At 39.2% G+C, this 23,456-nt stretch overlaps 1 protein-coding gene across 1 annotated transcript; it reads right to left on the bottom strand.

The window, feature by feature from the left end:
- Positions 1-4,788: 4,788 nt before the first annotated feature.
- LOC149285466 (LIM and cysteine-rich domains protein 1-like) lies at positions 4,789-19,812 on the bottom strand. Its single transcript, XM_089495383.1, has 6 exons — positions 19,786-19,812; positions 11,533-11,621; positions 7,302-7,557; positions 6,487-6,792; positions 5,617-5,832; positions 4,789-4,950 (listed from the first exon to the last, which is right to left on the bottom strand). Exons 1-6 carry the CDS (start codon positions 19,810-19,812, stop codon positions 4,789-4,791), a joined length of 1,056 nt encoding a protein of 351 aa, XP_089351509.1.
- Between the last annotated feature and the right edge of the window lie 3,644 nt (positions 19,813-23,456).

Raw genomic sequence — 23,456 nt, 5'->3', positions numbered from 1 at the left:
TCAAAATGCATTGTTTTCAATGGGTTTAGGGACCACCCATTGTCCTTAAGGGGTTAATAAAAAATGCATGTTTTAGCTTTTTTTTTTTACTCTTATTTACTTAATATTGTCTCGATACAAGCCAAGAAGCACATGGCACGCATGTATACGCCTTATCAGAAATATGGTAAAAAAAAAGAAGCTTATATATTAAAAGCCTATACATCTTCATATATGCAACAAAAACAGATTTTGTAATCTCCAGTTTTGTTATTCTGTTCTTATTTCTAGAAGAGATGCTCTGTATGCTCTGAGAAAGACTATAAAACGCTCAGATCTTCACAGAACATTCCTGTTTTAGTTTTTATATGTTGTTCACAATCCGCTTTTTAAATTTGTTCTTTTTTAAGCCGGCGCTTGTTATTATTAAATTTATATTTTGATGCGCCTAGATAACAGATGCCACTTTCAAGTGTAAGTATTGAACATTTGGCTAACAATGCAGTCCTGACAGTCTCACCTACTAATCGTTTTCTGTACCGATAGCAATTTTCATAATGAAATCTGTTTGTTATTGAAAGGTAACAAGGGAAATTAAATAAGGTCTGATTTTGAAAAGATTGTGATTTTTTCCAGACTTTCCAGCATATCAAAGCCTCCACCTTGAAATTGTTTTGGAAATAACATTCCTTTTTATTTCGAGCCCGAGACGAGCATCATGGTGATTTAATAGATCTTTGAATACGCCTTCCATTTCTTAGAAAATTCAATCAAACGGTCCCAAATTTGAACTTGTATTAAATCTGCATAGAAACCATATGAGTAGTTCACTCGGGAACCGAGCCAGAAATTGACTCAATTGAGTCACAATAGTATTTTCTGTATCTGGGGGACACAGAATGGCAGACAGGATCTAATAACTGGTATGACCATCAAGAGCTTCTAAACTCAAACTGATAAATTCTTTTCGTAAAGAAAACTAGACTTGCAGGAGGCCGGGGAACTATGGAGATGTAAGTGGATTCGTTTTTATAAGTTTGTTTATAAGTTTTGATTGATTAATCTCTTGGGATAACAATGGTATGTGATAGAGAAACCTGGAATTTGGAGATAACGTCAACCAAAATATTAATATGTCAACCTCCAGAACGATACGTATGAGTTCATGTTCTTGGAGATAGCTGCCATTATATCTAGTTTATCGGGGCCTGTCTCTTAGATTTGTCTCAAAACAAGGAGGGACCCTGAAGCAGAGAGCTTCTTATATTCATTTGCAGTACTTACACTCTCACACTCTCTGTCTCCCTACCTTCCCTATTGTCTCCACTTCTTGTCTTGCCTCTTCTTTCTTGCTCTCCTTCGGCCCACCATCCGCTCCGTTAACCAGGCCTTCTGGAGTGCTTCCGCAACAGGGCGGAGCCTTGGCACACATACCAGAGACAACCTCTCCCCCCATTGGATGAATGAGGGAGCAGCTGTCCCGGTGCTTTGCCTCTTTACTAGAGCAGCAGATCGGGTGCTGCGGTGTGCGGCCACCAGCTGGATATGCCGGGCCGCATGCTATGTGACCGTAAAAACATATCGAGACGTTGGCTGTGGTTATGACAGCAGGAGGCTGCTGGCGTTAAAGTGCCAGGGCCACCTTTTCATTGCCAGTCCAGCCCAATAATACAGAAACAGCGTTACTATTAAATTTTACGTATAAAGCACCAGTAGATTCCGTAGCTCCCCTCTAATGTACACAGTGACTTGAAGATACTTCTCTTGGAGATCATTGAATCACATATTTCCTGCAGACTCTTAAAACAGCTGTCTGGCAATTACACCGTATATATTACGATATTGGCAAGTAATCCCTGGATAGCATGTAGAACATTCATATAGAGCATCAGCGCACAGCTCTGCAATGTCAAGCTGCATACAATGAAAGTTTTATTAACAGCTGGACTTTCTTGCCGTTTCAGACATACGTGTTGATACTCTTTGTTCAAATTCTTACGCTGGAAGTACTTATTTGCCTGTTAGCCAGACATATCAGGTGCATATTTTTTTCTTCTTTTTAAGTACTATGAATGCTTGACAACTTAAAAGTAATTGTTTACTGGGGAAAGGATGTGTACGTGTATAACATGGAGTACTGATGCACCACTCAAAATAGATGTAGTGCAAGGAAGATTTACTTCACGGAAAAGGGTGGTAGATATGTGGAACAGCCTCCCAGCAGAAGTTAGTGGCTAATAGACATGCATAGGAAAGGCACATGGCTCCTGAATCTAACACAGGCTCAAGGACTGATTAGGGCTTGCATCTTCACATCAGAGAAAATGGGCAGACTTGATTGGCCGGATTGGCCGGATGTCTCTTGTTTGCCACGAGATTCCATGTTTCTATGAGTCTAGTTTGATCCGAATATTTCTTTTTAGACATATTGAATAATTAAGCTATTATAGCAATATTTCATAAAACATCAAGTGTACTCTAAATCATTAAATTTTTATGGTTTTCCCAATATTTTTGTATATATTGGGAATAATGACTTGATAAGATTATTATGGATGCGAACAACGATTCTCAGGAGAGATTAGCTGCTTTTGAACGCGGTGAGCTGCGTGAGGGACTGGAGGCATGAGACGTTTTCATTACTCGTAGGAAATATCCTGCCAGCTTTATGTGCTCTGATTCATAGAAATGATTGAACATTGCGAGGGGCCGCCTTGGTGTGGGTCATATGGTCCCGCAAATCTGTCCGATCCTTTTGCACTCATAATTGACACTTTTGGTGGTTTCCTTTTTTTCCAATTCCCTGCAAATCTGTCATTTTCCCCAAATCCAACATTCAGTACTAAGCAATGTAAACGCTTCCTCAGGCCCAACAAGCTGAGTCTGAGTGCTGGATTATAAGTGTCAGTGTATAAATATGATATACTGTGTGTGTGTGTGTAAGAATGTCAGTATGTTACTGTGTATGTGTAAGTATGTTGGCATGTGTGTATGTGTAACTACATATGTTAATGTGGGTGTATGTTATTGTGTGCATTTTGCTCAGTGTGTGTAATTATGTTAATTTTGCATGAGTATGTATATGTATATAGTATATGTAGTGTATATGTAGTTTTAGAGTGTGTGTGTATTGGTATATGAGTTTAGCATGTCTGCACATGAGTGTATAGTGTAAGTATGTTACTGTATGAGTGTATGTGTGTTAGTAATTAGTGTTAGTGTATGATGTTATTGTGAGTTTGTCTGTCAGCTATAGGGTGTTAGAGTGTTTGGGCTGAGCGTATGGTTAGGGGCCAATTTAAAATGTCCAAATTGGTTGGTTTAGAGTGAATTATCATAATTATCATATCATATTGGATTCAGAAAATACGTTTAACAAGGCCCTACTCTCCCCTAAGCTACGGATTGTTGTTGATTGGTTCAGGCAGACTTTGTAGGCATGGGGTGTGGAGAAGAGAGAGGGCTGATGGACAATAAATAAATAAGATTGGTATTATCATTTCTTAATTTAATACATTTTGGTTGTTTAACTGCATTGTGTTTCTTGAGGTAGTCTCTTAAATTAAATCTCTAAATCCAAAAGGACAACAACTGAAAAGCAACAATCACAAAGTATAGGCAGTTTTAATAATGCATGTTACCATTTTTAATGTTTTTTTATTGAAGCATCATCTTATTTAATGCTTTGTCATGAACATATTTTCATAATTATTCATTATTAGACACATAAAAGACAAAAAATAATTTGCGCCTACGTGTAAATCACCAGGAATATTGGGGAAAGCTAGAAATGATATAGGGCCTCATACTGTATATATAATTTATTAGCTTTTTGAATCCCTATTGGGACCATTGACTTGGGAGTTGGTGAGCCAGGCTGGGGGTCCAATCTGGGCCTTCCAGGTCTTCATGTAGAAACATTGATTTTTTTTTAATTGAATGAAGTGTAATAAATTGAAATAAAGTCTAATTAAAAATATATTCAAAGATAATTCCACTTTTCCTTAAAAAATGGTTAAATATGGAACAAAAAAATGGTTGATTTTCGGGAAAACTACATGTGTCATTTTTGTGTCTTATTTACATATAGTTGTCAATAAAACACCTATTAAATAGATTTTTCAGGCTGTTTTCCTTTTAGAAAATGCAGATGGTAATATGTAATTAAATGTTCACCGATTTAAAGAGACAGACCAATAACATCCATTGCAGCTGATTGTAACAATCACCCCACGGTAATCCCAGATTAATTTACATATACGTCAGACACAGGTCGATTTACGCATTACACCAAAAAAACATACAAAAATAAATTATTTATATAGACTTATTTGTTAGTATTCCAGTAATTTGATAAACAATTCCTCTGGGCTATTAGCTCTAACACCTTTTATAGTGTAGCATGTAGGTTTTCACGTCTGCCACTTCATTTTGTATTATACTAGGTAGGACATAATCCCTAGGCGCATGCATTGTTTTGTTAGGTCTCTTACCGAGATCATGTTGGCAAGATGGCAGGAGCATGTTGTCTATTTTTAAGTTCATTGTTACCAGTATGTTATAGAATAGCCATCCCTGTGCCGGTTTCTAAACAACAAACAATTCTATCTGCCAACTTGGTTCTATATGTCATTGAAGCTTCACCGGAGATCTGATAAAGAACCACTGTTGACCGGCCAAGTTACATGATGACCGTGGCTACCTCTCCATGGCACCACATTAAGCTTACTTTGCATGGTTTTTAATGTGAAGCTCTTGATGCAGGATTTATTAGTTTGGTACCCAGAGAATTGCCTGGTAACATTGGCACTAGCGGCTTGACTTGGCCTTGCTGCAGTCGACACACAGGAGTCGAGCATCATCCAGTACGTAGGATTTTCCATTCAACATCTGCTCACAGGCCACGCAGGAAAAGTGGTCATTGTGCCAGTAGCTGCCTTCAAGCTGTTTGTAGTCTTGCGAGAATATTATCTGAGGAATCAGAGACAACCAAACAGTAGTCGGAGTGGTTACATCTCTACCTGTGCTAGCAACCACATTGTATTGACACAAGAGATAAAGTGCTTAATGCATTAAACAGGAACATACGACATTATTGGAAAAAAAAAAGAAAATAACCATTTATATACTAAGAAGAATCCATCTTTTTCGGATAATGCTTATTGCATATCTGGTTTTGGCTGGAGGCTCTGGGAATCACAGCTGATTATCGAGCCTCTGGGGCATCCTTGCGGTGGAGAGAGTGGTATTTTGCCCGGTGAACTCCCTGCCTCAAACTTGCCACTCAACTTTTATTTTTCTGTATATTGGTGGGAAGCCCCGTCTCACTGAAACCCTGTTCCTCCTGTGAAGATCTACACAGCAAAGCTCCAGGTGGCCAGTACTGGAAATTCATGGCTTTGATACAAAATGACATAAACCTCTCTGTAGTTCATTAAGGACACCCAAAAAAACATTATATATAGACTCTCCATTACAGAGGGCCTGATGAAGGTCAACGCCTTTCTGACCTGTACCCCTATAACATCTCAATAAAGGGGCTCCCTTCTGTAGGTTGAATGTGAGATGGTGAGTATATGACAAGGGTATTCTTGTTGTTGGTGGTGGGATGGAGGGCATATTCTAAGCCACACTTACCTCATCGCACCCTGTACACCGTGGCCGCTCGCTCTCACAGTAATGTCTCCCACACCACAGTCGATTGTTTTTCCAGAAGTAGATGAGGTTTGCCAGGGGCTGTCTGCACTGACAGCATTCAAAGCAAGCCGGGTGCCACTGGGTATCATAACCTGCGCGCTCGGCGTATATGGCCGGGGCATCGCTGGGCATAAGCTGCTGGCAAAATTCACAAAACTACAAAGAAAGAAATAAAGAACATTTATCATATGGACAGATATTCCGGTTCAAACTTTTATCAGTGGTAATTACTTCATCCAGCACATCTCATTAAACGTTATATTAACTGCATTAGATGTTTCCTAAACGGTTAACTAGTCTTAAAGATGTTTCATAAAATTATTTTTTAATTACAGTAGATCTGCTGCTTTCCCAAATCCTATATTTTACAGTTCACCGTACTTAATAAACCCGTGTAATGGTGTTTACAGATTGAATATTATATATATATATATATATATATATATATATATATATATATATATATATATATATATATATAGGCAAGGGTTCATGTTTTTCCACTAAATGAAATATGGTTTTATTTTTGTCACCAAATATTTTCCAGCACGGCCATTGGAAGGTTGACAACCTGGTCCCATTTGTGGACAACTTGGCTAAGTGTTACAATTTTGTACCCCGTCGTCTTTCCCTGCACCCTAAACTAAAGACCTGAGTGAGCAGATGGGTACCTTTACCTGCTCGATAATGAGCGGTGCCCCTAAATTGGGGAGACGGTGGCACCCTTTGTTTTGGAGATTCAGGTTTGGACAGGGCATGGTAGTGCCCTCACAATTAAGTTTTATTTTAATGATGACTTATCAGACTCACGTAATCAGTCTTCTCTGCAGCCTCTGTGCCATTTGTTGCCTTGGTTTTGTTTCCTTCTTTCTCCGCCTGCTGCTGCTTAGCACTACAAGGAAGGGCCACTTCTGCCACCCCCAGGGCATTCTCCTTGTACTTCCTTACAAATTCTTCCATGGCTGACCGTTCTTGCTGCGACAGCCCCTGGCACTTCTCTGGATCGTGGTCATAGGACGGCAGCTGCCTCATTAGCTGCATACGACGATACTGAGCCCCTTCTGTGCCAGCAACAGGCTGCATCTTCTTGGGGATCAGCTCCATGTACCTCATGGCCTAAAAACATATATATTGTTAAAGGGACAGGAAAATCTCATTAAAGATTTGTATACATTTATTATATCATCGTATATCATCTATATCATCTATATTATTATAGCTCAATGTTTCTCTTATTTTTTTTTTTGAATGAATAAAACCTTTTCAGCAATATGTACTAAAAAATTAAATTCCTATAAAAAATTACTATTACTATTACCAAATAACACAGAGGCTTTAAGAGGCCTTTTTTCAATTTCAATGGCAACAACCAATCACTGCTTGCTTGGGTGTCACATGACACAATCTGCCTAAAATAATTCTTTATATTAAGTAACATTTTGCCTAAGGATTTTAGCATAGTGCACATTAAGTGTTAAATTCAGCAGAGTAAGTGAAAATTGTTTCTATTGATCTAGGATGGGAAAAAACCTTTCACTGTGGATGCGTATCTACCATTTCTTTTTTTTGTTTGCTTGTTTTTTTTGTTTTTGTTTTATCTGCCATTTCTAAAATAAAACATATACCAGTTTTTGGTTGAGTCCAGGAGGTGCCCACTCATAGGTCACAGTTAAGAAAGTTGGGTCTTTACGGGAGGTGATTGGGTTAGTGATGATCATACGGTTCCTCTTGTACACGCGTGCTCCTTCACTGCCTTTCACCCGTGCCGTAAGCCCTGAGTAACGAGAGTCTGAGAGCAGCTGCCCAATCTGGAAATCCTCCTCGGCATCAGACAGCAGTAGATGTTCTTCACTAGGACAAGAACAGCATCCACAGGACTTTCTGCAATGAAATAATTTATCAACCTCATACCATGTATCCCATCAGATTTACCAAACATTATACCCAGCCATCACTTAGTGTCACACGATCTTAGGTAACCCTATCATCAACACATGGATTTATAAAAGGGTGGCTAGAAGAAGTGATATCCTTGAGCTGTAACCCTTGCCAAGCTTTCCCCAAGAAGAGACTGGGTTATAGACCTGCTGTTACATTACATTAATAGTCGGGTTCCTGGGGGAGTGAGACGAATGCGGCTGACATTTTATTCCACAAACACATGTCCCATTCATGGCCGTGGACCCAGATTTTTGGTGTATGACAGAGAAGCATTGTTCTATGATCCAGATTCCAGTGACCTCCTACCTAGCAGTGTGATAAACAGATACACACAATGACCTTTTATTTATCTCCAAACGTTATCAAAAGGAATTAATACTTTATCCCTTTCCATCTATGCCAATGAGTATGACGAACAATGGTCTTTTCCATTGTTTAAAAGCTATGCACGGCTAGATTCAGGCTTATACCCAGAGCTTTTAGAGTTATTCTAAATAATCCAGCCCCAGTCACTTACTCTGCCGTCAGCAGTTGACAGACACAAAGGAACAATTGGGTCCCACATTCGTTAAACAACGGACACTTGCAATTACAAAACCATCGAGTCATCCAATATAACTGAAATTTTAAACAGATGGCAACAATTGCAATAATCTGAGGTCTACTGCTTTTTAATTTTCAAAATGTATTTCCAATCACAGCAAAAACTCTTTGGATTTCTGCTAATGCCTGCTTAAATTGCTGGGTTTTCAGGATGAAGAATGTGATGCTGATGTATCCTGTTAGTTTCAGTCCAACATTTCTGTATGGTTGGATTCCCTAGAACATCGTTAGTTGGACTGAGCTTTAATATAAAACATGATCTATTATCATAAAGCTTTCCAGAAGGTGTGAGGGTAATGTAAGAAATCTTGAAGGCTCTATGGAGTCCAAGGATTCCAGATGGACATTCTTTATCTAGAACCTGCATAGAATGTGTCAACTGTCGCAGCAAGCCTTATACCTCATTATTCAGTGCTGAAATATCACCATATCATGTCAGAGTGAGGTTGATGAACCTCTTCCTAATCGATTCTTAATTAACAGAAAAGACACACGAGATTTTAGCAAGGTGGGAGGAATAAGCATTACAACCTGAGTGGTTCCATAAGCTCTAGCATGATTCCACACTCCGTTTGGCTTTCATTGTAAAATCAATTAATAAAAATGTATTTTTTGATAAAATACCTATTTTTATTTAGTTTCCATACTATTTATGAGCCGAAACGAAAGTATCTCACTACAGGAACAATAAGAGAACATTGCCTAGTTGGCATTCGGCCTTAGCTGATTGGCTGAAACATACACTGACATCATCAGCAGGTGTCTCCAGCCAATCAGATGTCAGTCGCATAGCTTTAAAAAACTAGGTACATAGACCCCAAAATTCCAACAGGAAATGAAAAATATATTTTAATGGTTTAATGGTTCTTTAGCCCTTCGTTACGTCCCAATCATTGTGATTGGGATGCTGTGGGGAAGTAGTGCTGTTTGGATACTCACTACTACTACTACAGGGAGTAGGCAGCCCCTCAGAAACCAATAACATTTCTTCTGATTCAAATTCAACTGATGGTTTTAAAAATGAGCAAGATTTTTTTTAGCAAAGACAAATATATGTAAGGATGATTACATGGGTGAAAAGTTATTTATAGCAAAAATCAGCAAAGGTTCAAGTCAATGAATGTTGAGTGTTATATGTTGCTGTTTACGAAAAAAAATTTACTGTCCTGACTTCTGTGCATTGACATCATATCCCAGCGCCCCTCATTTAAAGAAAGCCAACTCGGTAGAGCCTTCTATAGTGTTAATGGCCGGTGGGGGAGATCAGTGATCTCCCTTTTGATTGGCCCATTGAGTGCTCGTTCCGCAGGGAAGTTGAGGCTCCCTGTTATCCGGCCAAGAGGCTACCTGTCTCCTTGCTAGAAAACGTCACTGGTCATCAGTCACAAGCATTACGGCCATATCATAGGACCGATACTAGGGTACCTTCAGGGGAGAAGGGGCTTCGTTTTATTTATAAAGCCGTGTCCAGACTGCATTTCTCAATGTGTGTCTCAAAGAGTGCCAAATAATTGGTTTTAATCTAAGACATGCTTACACTCAATTACCAATTTCTTCAATTAATGCTACCAATTCCCACTATTGCTTGTTTAGCTATTTTTTTGTATGAGTCTCATTGGGTTGGTGCTCAATGGAGCGTTTCTTAAGCCTTCAAGACAGCTGGCCCTGTACTTAAACATACAGAATAAACAAACAAGACTAGATAAAAGTCAATATGCTTTATGATTCCTAGAATTACTTACACACTGGACACGCTTCATAAATTGCTTCATTATTGAACTGTGTGATTGATGCATAATATTCATTTATTGTACAGATTCAAGTTAGAATTGAATTTTCCTGTAGCCTTGCTATAGCATAACATCATTAATAATTCACAAAGAGTCTGGTTGTATAGCAAACAACCACTTGATTCAATTCTTTTAATTCTTCCGTAACAATGCTTTTTTTTATTAAGTCTTTTTGGTAACTATTAGTATTTTTTTTTCTACTTTTGATGACTTTTTCCAACCTGTTTTCTCGCAATTATCTTGAGTGTAATTGTCTTGCCCATCTTCGTTTCCATCAAGACAAATATATTTAAAGCTCATCTATCTCTATAAATTGTTTTTTCAATTTTGTAAATTAAATTGCAGGTTTCACCGTAGCAATGGAGATAGGAGGAAAAGTTGAAATTCTCTATTTTTTTTTACTGTGCGGTATTGTGCTTTAAAATAAACTTGTAATTTACTATAATTGTAACCTAACCGTCTCTGCAGAATACATTAACTATTACAACGTTAAAAAAAAACGGTTATGTCAATTTAAAATTGGTTCAAAACCTTTTAAAGGTGCTATTCTCCTTACACAAAGCACTAATTGTGCTCTCACTCATGTTAAGCAAATAAATCTTAGTTGATCCATCATCTCATTCTTTCTTCTGAGGGTTTAATCACATAAAAACAAGGCAGAACCTTTTAAGAAGAAGCGTTTTCAGTTTCTATGACAACAGCCTACAATTGCTTGCTTTTAAACGGCATGACAAGCATTCCTGGAAAATTATGAATGAGGAAATAATTTACACGGTTAAATAATCATTCCAGGGAAGGGGTTGGGTATCAAACAGTACCAGGAATGGTGCTTCCAATGCAGAATTTAAAGATAAAAGTGTTAAATTCAGTAGTTGGAACAGCACCTTTAAAACCAAAGACTAAGTGGATTCTGAGAGTGGTCGTGATAAAGAATGCTTATTATTATGTATGTGACCTACATGTGACAGTTCTCCCTAATCCTTCTATATTATGTGCTTTATTAAGCTATGGGGACAAAAGACTGGAGCGACGGGAGCCTCCAGTAGGGTACTTCCCAGAAGCGGCTACTTAAATCTCTCCCTCTTCTGCGTAAGTAGCTTTGAGCGGAGACAGGGCTAACCACACATTGGGGTATGGTTAGTCCCAGAGAAAGAAGTGATCCGGAGACCCAGGCAAGCAGCTCTTCGCCCGGAGACTCCAGGTCAAACCAGGAGAGCACCCAGTCATGCCAGTAGGAATACAGGTGCTAAGTGGCTTAGCTGGCCGGCTTATTAGAAAGAAGCAAATTAAGCCATAAAGAAGCAAAAAAGTTTCTATTATTTTCATGATGTTGCATTTTTAAAAGCCTGAAATTTTAGATCTCAAGGACTTGAACCACAAGTTAAAATGTAGGAGGCTTGGAAGTCCATCTTGAGTCCATCATATACCTTTTAGTAATGAATGTAAAGTTCTTTCTTTTTTGGACGCAAACTAGCAAACTTTGTAATTTATGTGATTTAAACATCTGCAATTTGTGTGTTACCTCCAAGAATGTGGCCTGTATCCAGAACATTTCCCTTTGCACCGCATACACGGAGCTCCTCTTCCAGTAGACTGCTGTCCCAAAGACATCTGGAACATAAGAAAACAAGATTTCTGAGGCCAGTGCATTAGACAAATAAATGAGAATGGAATGGGAAAAAAACCTTTTAATCTTTATAAACCGAGTAAACAGCACAAATCTGGATAAACACATACTTTTTTCATTACATTTTAGAGACATTTTTAGAGATCAGGAGGATTGGGTGGCAGTGTTTGGAAGCAGGTTCATGATTCCAATAAAACACAAATCTGGAACCTTGTTTTTAGGAGTGTTCTGGTTCTCAAATGCAATTGGTACATTTTGGTTCTACCTTGGGCTTTGACCATACCCTTGTGTCCTATCCTCATACAAATGACGCAGCTTTTGTGTTTAGTGACCTGGACATTTTAGAGGGAATTAAAATCCACCCAACAGAGGATAATCCTGAGCTACACTCGGCCATAAAAAATAAATTAAAGAAAAGGAGTGCGAGCTGGTTCTAGATCACACATCTCCACTTTTGACAAGCCAAGCTGAGCCAGGCAGGATGCTTAATATCACATGGGCATACAATTTAGAATTAAAAATAATATATATATTTTTTTTAGTTTTTTACCCCAATATGCAAATGCAGTTTTAAACTTTATTGATTGGTCCAATTTTAGTACTAAAATTAGAAATGTTTTTAAGTCTTGCCAAGGTAAAATTGTATAAAAATCCAAGTGTCCAAGTGATTTATGGGCAGCAATTGTAGTACTGCGCTATGTATAGAAATGATTGACAAGACAAATCACATATCAATTGCAGTTTTATTAAAATCAATGCAAGTCAATTACTGTTGAAGGCACTATACATTAAATACGATTTTAATAAATGTGTGATTTATACATGCACATTGCATGGGGGGTGCATAAAAAAAGGTATTCTTGGGTCAAGTTTAAAAAGTGTTTTATTCCCAGAACAACCAAAGGAACGTATCTGATATTTAGATTATTCGATTAGTCGCTATGGTGACTAGACCACTTTCCTAACTTTGTACCGGACTCATGTTTTATACCTAACCATGCTTTTTGGGGCAATCTCAATCAGATTTAAATGTGATTACTTATTAGAATGCTTCTATTTTTTATATTTTATAATTTTTTATATTTTATAATTTTAGTATTTTATAATTTTTTATATTTTATAATTTTAGTATTTTTATAATACTTCTACTACCCCTTATTAGAATGGAAACATTTCTTAATAGTGGATTACATTCAACAGAAGGCAAATTTTCCAAGATTTTCATGTCAGGCCGAATGCATTTTGGAAGCGTCATAGGTAGAAAAACATAGCAAAATGGGGTATAAATTGCTAAAATCTCCACGCTTTTGAGTCGGAGGTCCTAAGCCAAGTTGCACATGGTAGCTGCGAAAACTTTTCATGTTGCTTTCATTTAATTAATATTACAATATCTGCCTGTCTTTCCTTGGGTGGTAATGACACAGTTACATTTAAAATCATAATAAAAAATAAATAATAATAATAATAAATAAATAATAATAATCAAAATTAAAAAAAAACATAACAAAGAGAAAACTGAATACCCTTCGCCTGTCCAGCTGGACCATTGTGACTGCTGGTCTATTTTATCGTAGGGTGACGTGGACATGTCAGGCATGTGCTAATCCACTTCACCTGTCTCCTCGTTGAGGTGCTACTGTCAGAGTGGGATGTGTGTTGTGGAAGACATTTGGGCACTGTGGGCACTCTTTCCACAAAGGCTGCTGAAAGCTCAGATTGCCCGTTTCAGCCTCCGCCTGGGGCTCCGACTATTAACTGAGATCTGTTCTGTCACACGCGTTCCTCGGACCTGTCACCTCTGCCACAGCAGACAGAAATAGTCCTGGCAGCTTCTCGGAGACCTTACAAGCCCTTCGCCCAGCCGGAGGGAAACACACGAAGCACTCTCCCTTTCACATAAAAATTCCTGACTTGAGAAAAAAAATGTGCATTCCATTCTTATCACAAAACTCCGACTTTCTCTGGGCTTTGGAAAATGATAGAGGTGGGGGCAGCAGTATTCTCATTCAGCAGCCCGGTAAAGATATTTTTAAACTTGAAAAAAGACTCAATGCATGTTTTTTAGGGAAAGGGATAGCTTCGCCTACAAAAAATTTTATATTAATGCCTACGGGACCCATCTGACTATAGGGACAAGGGTTAAATATGGCTGCCTGGGACCTGCTCATGCCAAAAACAAGGTCATATATATATATATATATATATATTTAAATAATGTTTTTTAAATAAAAAAACATAAAATCTAAATATGTGTTCACTTTTCTCAAAATCTGTAAATTGTATTTCAAGGTATTATTGTATGTATGATACATGCAAACATACCAAACCAGGGCTTTTAATATCTATGAGCTATTTTCAAGAGTACGACATCCGCTACAAATGAATACTAGAAAAATAACAATAGAATTGCTTTATGATCACGTCTGAAAGCATGGCCATGGTTTACAGAATGCAATAGCTTACCTTAAGAGGTGGTGGATAAGTGAAAAAGCCTCCCATCAGAGGTGGTAGAGGCTAATACAGTGAAGGACTTTAAACATGCATGGGACAGGCATACGGCTCCTGAATCTAAGACGAGACCAACAACTGATTAAAGTCTGAGTCTTTACATCAAGAGAAATGGGCCAACTAGATGGGCCGAATGTGTCTTATCTGCCGTCAAATGTTATGCCTCTATCTTGCATTCTGTTGCCAAAATGGGCAATCTATTTGTCTAGCTGCTGCTGCTGCAGGACTACATCTCCCATACTCATCAGACAGGCCCTTAGCTGAAAGAGCATTATGGGAGATGAAGTCCTGCAGCAGCTGGAGGGCCGCAGGTTGGACACCCCTGGTCTAGACTCAATGCCATTCTCCAGCCCCCAGGTCGTCAAAGTTTCCATGACTGTCAATGGACACAAAGTTTATTAGAAGTGGTTATCTATCCGCTCCTTTGCTTTGCAGGCTTTTCCCTTCTGCTTCTATTAAAATTCCCACACTTAAATAACAATGATTTTTTTATAGTGCTTAATACAATAACCATGAAATTGTTAAGAGATTGAAATTAAATACCGAGCAGCTACCATGCTTTGCAATCACAGCCTCGATGGTATAATGGGATTATCTCTGGCTTTTTAATTCCCATTTCTCAATGTTATAATTAATTGCTAAATCTCTAATTTCATGCTGTTTGTCCTAAGAGGACTTGCTCATGTAAACACTTTTGTTAGGACGTTATGTGTTAAGGGATTTTTAAGATTTTACAGCAGCTTAGGCGATACAGTCGGGGGACGTCGATCACATTGTACTAGTTTTTTTTAAAGAAAAATGTTATTGGTAGCTTAGTTATTTTGTCAGTTGGTTATCTAGTAATGTGGCTTAAGTAGGTCGTTATACCTTGAAGCAGAAGAGCAGGAAATCTTATCTAAACCTTTACACGGGTGTCCTTTGTTCCAAATTTCCCCATGTGAACAGCCTACGGTCATACCTGGGAACTCTCCAGTTTCGCTTGTCTGGGTCAACACCCCAATCCTCCACTTAAATGGAGGTGTGCTCCTGCTGGCATCACCGGGAGCGCCCGCAACCACAGCAGGAACGCCCGCCGACATCAGCAGGAATGCCCACCGACGTCAGTGGGACCACCTGCAGTCCTGGCTGCATCCCACAAGAGGGGGCTCTGGGTAGCCAGAGCCTAAAAAGTTCCCAGGTATGCCTATGGCAAATCCAGTTTTCCAGGTCATGAGGCCAAGCTTTTGGCATTACAGATGTTCCTGTGAAGATGAGTACTGTGAAGAAGGACATTTCTAGCCCTGAATACCAATTCTTGCCAATGTCACGATAAGACCAAAGTATGTTAGTTCTTTTTGAGTAACTTTTTGCCGCAAGATCAAGACTTTCAATTTAAAACCTAGCGTTAATGTTGACCGGCCACCTGTCTCGGTTACTGGGAGTTTCCACTTGATTTGCATGGTCATCCATCCTCATTCAATTATTCATTCACTTTAATGGAAACTCGCATATCCTGGAAACATTTGTAAATAAATAAATAAATAAATAAATAAATAAGCTCTGTCTGTGTTTATTTTTACAACCTCTTTTCTTTTATTCTTTACACATCAGTTACTTTAGGTTACATTGTAAACATATATAGTAACCATATAGAATTTGACGTTAGATAAGAACCATTTGGCCAGTCTATTCTGAGCATTTTTCCTGATAAAAGACTCAAGTGTTAATCAGTCTCATCTTAAATGTCCTTACTATATTAGCTTTTATCATTTCTGCTGGGAGTCTATTCTACTTATCTACCGCCCCACTAATATTACACTGTTTAAAAATACACTGTTTTAATAGTTTGGTTACATATGGGAACATGAGCATATGGGCACCACATTTCTACTATCTGTTTGGTTGTAGGAGTAGGTAGTAGTAGCTTAAGAAATGCGTAGCATTAGTATCAGCCACATGGAATCAAGGTTGAAGGAGATAAGGTGTCATAAAGATGTCATCATTCTTGTCCCTATGAAATATTTTTGCTTTTCTCAGGTCCTTGTATAGAAGAGATGGAAATGGTGATGATGTTGTGCTGAGTGAGGGCTTTATGAATGTCAACACATTTCGGAAACAGGCAGCAGCTCAAGGCTTAAGACCGAGATACATCTGAAGCGGATCAAGACCCTTTAAAAATAACAATAACTAAAGAGATCAAAGTTAAGCCTGTGCCATCAGCACAGACAGCTGCCTCCTGGAACTCCAGTCAATCATCTTTGCTGGAATCAGACTATGACCTCCTGCAGAGCTGACTTGTGCTACCTTCTGACAGCAGTGTTGACCTTCTCCAGGCACATCATTCATCTTGCCGTTCCTAATAGCTATTTTGTCTACTACTTTTTCTTAAATGTCCATTATGGACTTCGAAGAACTTCAACCCCATACAGTACATTGAAAATCAAGGTGGATGGCAGCATATGTGCATATGATGGGTCTTAAGAAATCCTTCCCATCAAGATGATTGCACAGTACTGTAGGATATGATGGCACTTTATTAATCAATAAATACCAATTATAAAGCGGTATAATGATTGATCCTTCAGCCCTGCCATAGAGAACTTATATACACGGTATGTGGTCACATAGAAGCAGTGTGAGGAACGGTCATCCTGCGATCAGGTCACCTATACGCTTATATTTCCCTAAGATGGAAGAGGAGAGGAAGGTATGCGGATCTGGAAGTTTGGCAAGATGCTTATTATTATTAATCTGCACGGGATGTTCATTTTCAAGTGTCAGGAAAAGAACTGAATACCAACACAGTCTAAGAGCCAGTACCACGCTAGGTTCTTCGGCATCATTATAACTCAATGTCAGGAGTGCATAACTCCTGTATGTCCCTATTTTGGCAGAACAGTCCCTCTTTTAGGCAAATCTGACCCTCTTTCCTTCACCTATTTTCTAGAAGCTCACAAAGGTCTTACAATGAAGACAAGTCAAGATGGTTATACTGGTTCTTTTCTGCTTTCACATTCTGTTTCTATGTGATAGCCCAGAACTGTTTGTGAGAAAACTCACACTGTGATAAAAAAAAACCCTGAAATCTGTCATGAGAAACATGGAAAAATATGGACAATAAAAAAATACTTTAACTGATTTTAAAAATAATTGATGGTTTAATACCAGGTCCTATTTAATCCTTGGCCTTATTCAGATTGGTCACAATATCTCTACCCTTCTATCCAAATACATCCGTGCTGCACCCCTACTACACGACTTGAAAACCCACCTTTTTCGAGACACATGCAACCTTTCTTCATAACACTCCTCATCCTAATCAAGCCATCTAAACAACCAACAACCTCTATAGATCATCTGGACCCTATCAACTCATCCTCATTCAAGCCGTCCTCTCCCACTTTTTCACTTCTCCATCAACCACCAACTAGATTGCAAGCTCACAAGAGCAGGGCCCTCTTCTCCTTTTGTAGCGGTTTGTTATTGTTTGTGATTTGAAATGATTCCACTGATTGTAACAGCGCTACAGAATAATAATAACACATGTAATCTCTTACACCTTTTACTAATAACAGAGGGGAATCAGTGCATTGGTTATATTTCAGGGACTAAAATACAATATACAAAACACAAGCGATTAAATGTATGTGTCAGCGTTTAGTTGGCATGGCCTGGGTTCTGCACTCAGCGAGAGCTATATGTTCATGTTTAACTAGGAAGGAAATTAAGATTTAGATTCTGCATCTGGAATCAATTGCATGACAATAATATGGGAGGGAAGTCTGCCCTTTAACTGACTGCAGCCCTGATTCTCCAAGAAAAATGCTTCCCAATTATGGTGCTTTACTTTTGGTGCATTTCTGAGAATTTTGCATATTTGGGAAATTTTGTCTTATTATCTACATTCTCATCTGCAGAATATGCCTGGTATGGAATTCTCTGTTGGCTCCATGAAGCATCCAATAGTGGCTTAATAACCGCTCCACATTAAGGGAAAGTTCCTCTAAACATCCATACATTTAAATCATACATTCTTACTTATGGCTAAACAATGGATTTAAGTTCTAACTTTGTTTTAGCTACAAAGAATTCTTGTAAATTGATTAGGAGTCACCTCCTGTATGTTAATTAACCTTTGAGTACCAGAAATGCAAGGAACTTAAATCAATGCTTTGCTTGCTTCTGGCCTTTAAAGAGTTAAAACGGAGACATCCTGAAAAGAATTTATGCCGCTGGATGGGTCGGTCTCTCGCTATCCTCACGGTGTCTCGTAAGTAGCATTCTAGACGTACAGAATGACCACCCCAGTCTGGCGCGTTTCTCAAACATCACACATGTAGCCACCCACCCGTCTACAAGACTGCTCTGTATCCCGGGGCTCTGAATAGAGATCTGCAGACGGCCGAGGCGATCTAAAGCACTGGAATAGCTGTGGTTAAGTTAACAGACAGGGTGGGGTTACCTGCTCCCGGCTCTAGTCGCATTTCACCACCCAGTTCACACGCAGGATCCTGTTTGTCTGCTTACTTAAAAGTTTTGTGCAAGTTGGAGACAAATGGATGCAAACCCAGGACTATTAAGCAAACAGCGTAACAACCATTCGCCCGTCTAGTCTCCCCGTTTTTCCTGCTGTAAAGACTCAGACCTTAATCAGTCGTCGGTCTCGTCTTATATTCAGGAGCCACATGCTTATCCCATACATGTTTAAGATCCCTTACTGTACTAACCTCTACCACTTCTGCTGGGAGACTATTTAATGTACCTACCACCCTCTCAATACATTTTTTGAAACAAAATGTAGTAAAGTGAACCCCTATGCTAGAATTTAACCCTTTATATAGTGCCAATTCTTTGTTTCGAACCCCTATACTGTACACGTTATCTATAGATACAAAGGCTTGACTTGGGTACAGGCAAAATGCAGTGGGTTAAGTTCTGTTTATTATTTTAAAACAAAGATCTTATCGCTGAACATGAGCGTGGGTATGTGTATGTGTATGTTGTCATTTGTCTTGCTGGTAGCCGTACCATCTAGTAAGCAATTTCAATTTATTCAGCATTACCATCAAGCTGGAAGTAGTAAAGTGTGATAAGTGATCCTATAGATTATAACATTCTTTACCTAATCTATCTGTTCATTTTAGTTCTAGTGTCAGTTCAAGTTTTGTCATACCTTTTTAATGTATGGTCTATAAGAAGCGCTGCTTTAATTGTTGGAGCTATATACATAATAATAATAATAATAATAATAATAAAAATAATAATAATAACAGTATGATAGATATTCTACGGAATTTGATGGCGCTGTATAAAACAATAAATAATAATAATAATATTATCAAATTTCTATTTGCTTGTTATTTAGTTAAAACTAACAGGATCTGGTTATTCAGCAAACTGTGTTTCCAAACTAAGAATGTAAGAATGATATGTAAAATGTATCATTTAGGTGAGACAAAGTCAGTGCGAAAAAAAAATTAGATTTCCTTGCAGGGAGGGAGAAAAATCCACCTGAAACCCATAACTAGTTTAATTGTGGTCCGATATGACTCCTTTTACCTGTGCTCCTATTGGTCGAAAGTTTCAGGTATTCTGATAGAATTGCACAGTTCACAGAAAAAGTTTCTAGATATGTAAATGATCAAGATTCTCACGACTCACCTTCTGGATTCCGGCACTGAGTTCCATCTCTCAGGATACGATTCCTAACTTGTATTACTCCAGATCTTCTACAGAACAGACTGATTCATGGAGCTTTAACCGAGAGCTGAAACTCCCTGTAAGACCTTGCCAACCAATCCCTGGGCACCGACAAACTTTACAACCAATCGGACCTGCCTGTTTTTTGTGTATTTTACCAGGGAACACCCAAGCTGTGTGAGTGAGATCAACCAGCGAGGCTATAAGCAGCAGCCCAGGAATGCCTGATTCACACTGTCTGCCTCCATCAGCTGGACTCATGGGCTGTGCAGCTTCCTGGACCATTTCGATTTATTCCTTTAAAGGAATTGGAATGACGACCATCTTTGAGTACCCCTCAGGAATTATTATTCTGGGCTACCTGCATAGGTGGCATTTGGCCTTTAATTCAAGGCTTATGCTCCGGAACTGCTAGATGTTAAGATTTGTAATTGTTAATCATTTCTTATGATGGCTTTACATAGCTTCGTTTTATCAGATCATTAGTGTGAACTTGTATCCATTTCCTAAGGCATATCTCCAACACATACATCACACAACACTTTCCAGAACAAACAAGAACACAAATTCTTGTCCCTTGTTATCGCTTTGGTATTTTGGGACTGGTCCAAATACCCGTTCCAATTCCAAACAGCCTTGGATCTGGTCCAAAACATACCCCATTCTCTGCAGCTTAATCCTACATCACCCATGGTTATTAATATCACTCGGAAATAAACAAGTCCTCTTGCTCTGACACATACATTTCTAAAATCAAGCATGTTACAAGCAAATTTCTGTGTTTCCATATTACATACGTGAGTCAAAATTGATTTTACTACAAGCTTACCACGTTTATGGTAGTGTTTATAGAAAAATAAATTGAAATCTATCTGGGGGGGGTCGTGACAAACTGTTTATTGTAAAGGACACGCAGATAAGGGGTATAGCTGAACAATAGCTGATCACTCTGGTAGAAGTTCATATGTGCGTCTCAGCATGCATTCGACTATAGTGGACATAGTACATCAGTGGGTACCTTAGCCTACTCATTAAGTGACCCTTCACTGACCATTCATTTCAAAGCTCACACTCAGTTTGGGGTCAATTCTAACACAAACACACACATACTAACACGCAAACTTACTCTAACCCCCACTCTAACACCGTACACTGACACACCTACACTTACTCTGACATTGTACATTTAAACATATGTAAAAGCATACACTCTCCCTTTTCCCAGATGCCACTAACCTTAGGCTCACCCATAACACATATGCTGACACACACTCTGACACCACACACTTACACATACATAAACACATGCTCTTCCTTTCTTCCCTTCTTGCAGGTGCCACTAACCCTGGACTCACCCCATGACACTCTAATGCCATATGCTGACACACACACTCATTATAGCACCATAACCCATAACAACATACACATTCTAACACACTTGCTAACATCAAAGACTAATACGCACACACAAGCTAACACCATACACTAACAGGCACACACTCTCTCACCATGAAAAAAGTCCTGAGCTCAGGACAAGTGATTTCCCATACAAGTCACAATTATATTACAATTCATTTACAGAGCCCAAGTGGCTTCTGTATCAAGGGCAGCAAATGAATGCCGTATGTTGTGGGGTAAATGGCGCTAGGAGTTGGGAAGAAAGAAGGCAATAATGTGTCCAGGTTCATGGTACAAACACTTCTTTTGTCTGAAAGCTTTAGACATGCAGCTTGTCATCTAGATAATATGGCGTAGAAATATGTATTATTTGTTTGAAATCACAAAGTAAACAGAGAGCACCTGCCAAGAGCTGAAGAGACTGCACTGTGTATGGTTCCCAATCATTAGTTCACAAATTCACACTGGCGCTTGGAGGTAGTAACATGCCACATGTTGAAATAAAACACTGCATTATACATACCCCTGCCAGGGGGGGGGGGGATTTAATGTCTCATACGCCTAACACAGCCCTGCTTGTGTTAGCGGTCTCAGTTTAGGACTGAAATCTCCAGGGTTTCAGATTTAATTTCATGAGCCTTCCCCCAACAAATTTATTGCCAGGTGTATGTTGGACGATTTATAATGTGAGCCCTACTCTTGTACCTCTGAAAAACCACAAAGAGTTAAAACATCACACTGAACCCTTTGTCCAGAAGTCTCCAGACTCTGGTCCCATTTTTTTCCCTCTGCTACACCTCCATTGCCTTTCTACCCCTCTTCTCCTCTTACAACCACAAGGTCAAGACAAACCTATGCAAAAATGTAGTGCAGAGTACAGATTGTACAAAGTAACATTTTTCTATAACCTAAATGGCTGAAATCAATGTCAATTCCAAGGGGTGCAAAACAAGTCTACCCTGAGACCCGTGAAGATGCCAGTCCTACATGGACCATCAATCGCATCATGGAGCATTGATGTACTAGTAGGAGCAATTTTAGGTGTAGAATATGGCAGGCTCATCTTATTGCCATGTACAATGGAAAATTAGCAGTAGTTGCTGGTGTAAGTGGGCATAAAGTGCTAAAAAACCACCCCTTCCACCCCTCCTGGTGGTATACTTTGGTATGACCACAATTTAGGTTGGCAATGCAGTATATCGTTTCTATTAATGCTCTCTCTTAAAGGGGAAATCTGGTTGCCTCAGGCCATTAAGCTCTTAGGGTCCTTAGTTGCATTGAACAAGGGTCCATGGATGTCGAATCCCAGAATACTCAGTTATCGCACATGTAGCAGCGAGATAAGTGGCATCTGTTCTAGAGAAGCTCACAGCTCTATTTCAGAACACAGTTAAGGACTCTCTCGCCATACTGAAATACAACTCTAATTTAATGGTTGGCACCAAGGTTTGAATTTACCATGACCGCACCTAAGTCATCAGGAGGCTGCTGGCCATCAAGCGCCAGGGCCCTCTCTTCATCGCCAGTCTGTACCATTTAAGCTATAGTGTTATTTGCCATACCGTCACACCACTGATATTCCTAGATAGTTTGTGTGTATATTACAACACGGGGTGACCCAAAAGGATCAATAAAGTGTTCAGGATAATTGTCCCAGTTCCATGGCATGTGATTGGTTTCACAGCCTGTGATATATAAACACACGTAGAACTATTGCATTTTCTGTATACCTGTGTATAAAGTGGTGTGTATACAATATGTGGGTATAAATCATACGGGAACATCTCTGTTCTCGTTAGTTTTCCAGTCACTGCTGCATTACAGTCTTTGTATTGTTACTGCGGTTTCCCCGTTAATGATGTAGAAGGCAGACCTTTTTTCGTGTGTTTTTGTGCCCAATACTGTACCGCTTTAGGCCAGTGGCTGCCTGTGCAAGACTTCTGCCTTCCCGTTAACACAGCCATGACCGCATTGTCCTGTGTGTTCCGTTTTTACCTACTTTCTTGTAACAAATTACCCCCCATCTTTATTTATCCCCCACCACCATATGTTCTTCTACCACTGGATCTGAGCCTAGCCTCAATGTATGGATGGTAACGTTATAAGCAAGGCTAGACCCGGCGCGATGGGTTCTAGAAAATAAATTCCGCACAGCGCCAGGGGTCAGGAGTACCGCTTTTACCAGGGCACTTTAAGGCCAGTGGCCACCTGATGACATGAGTGTGGCCGATGGG

This window comes from Sceloporus occidentalis, unplaced genomic scaffold (genome assembly GCF_023333645.1).
Source record: "Sceloporus occidentalis isolate IW3139 unplaced genomic scaffold, rSceOcc1.0.p SCAF_79, whole genome shotgun sequence".
In the NCBI taxonomy this organism is placed as follows: domain Eukaryota; kingdom Metazoa; phylum Chordata; class Lepidosauria; order Squamata; family Phrynosomatidae; genus Sceloporus; species Sceloporus occidentalis.
The sequence above is the reverse complement of the archived record's forward strand: the minus strand, read 5'-3'. Positions and strand labels throughout refer to the sequence as shown.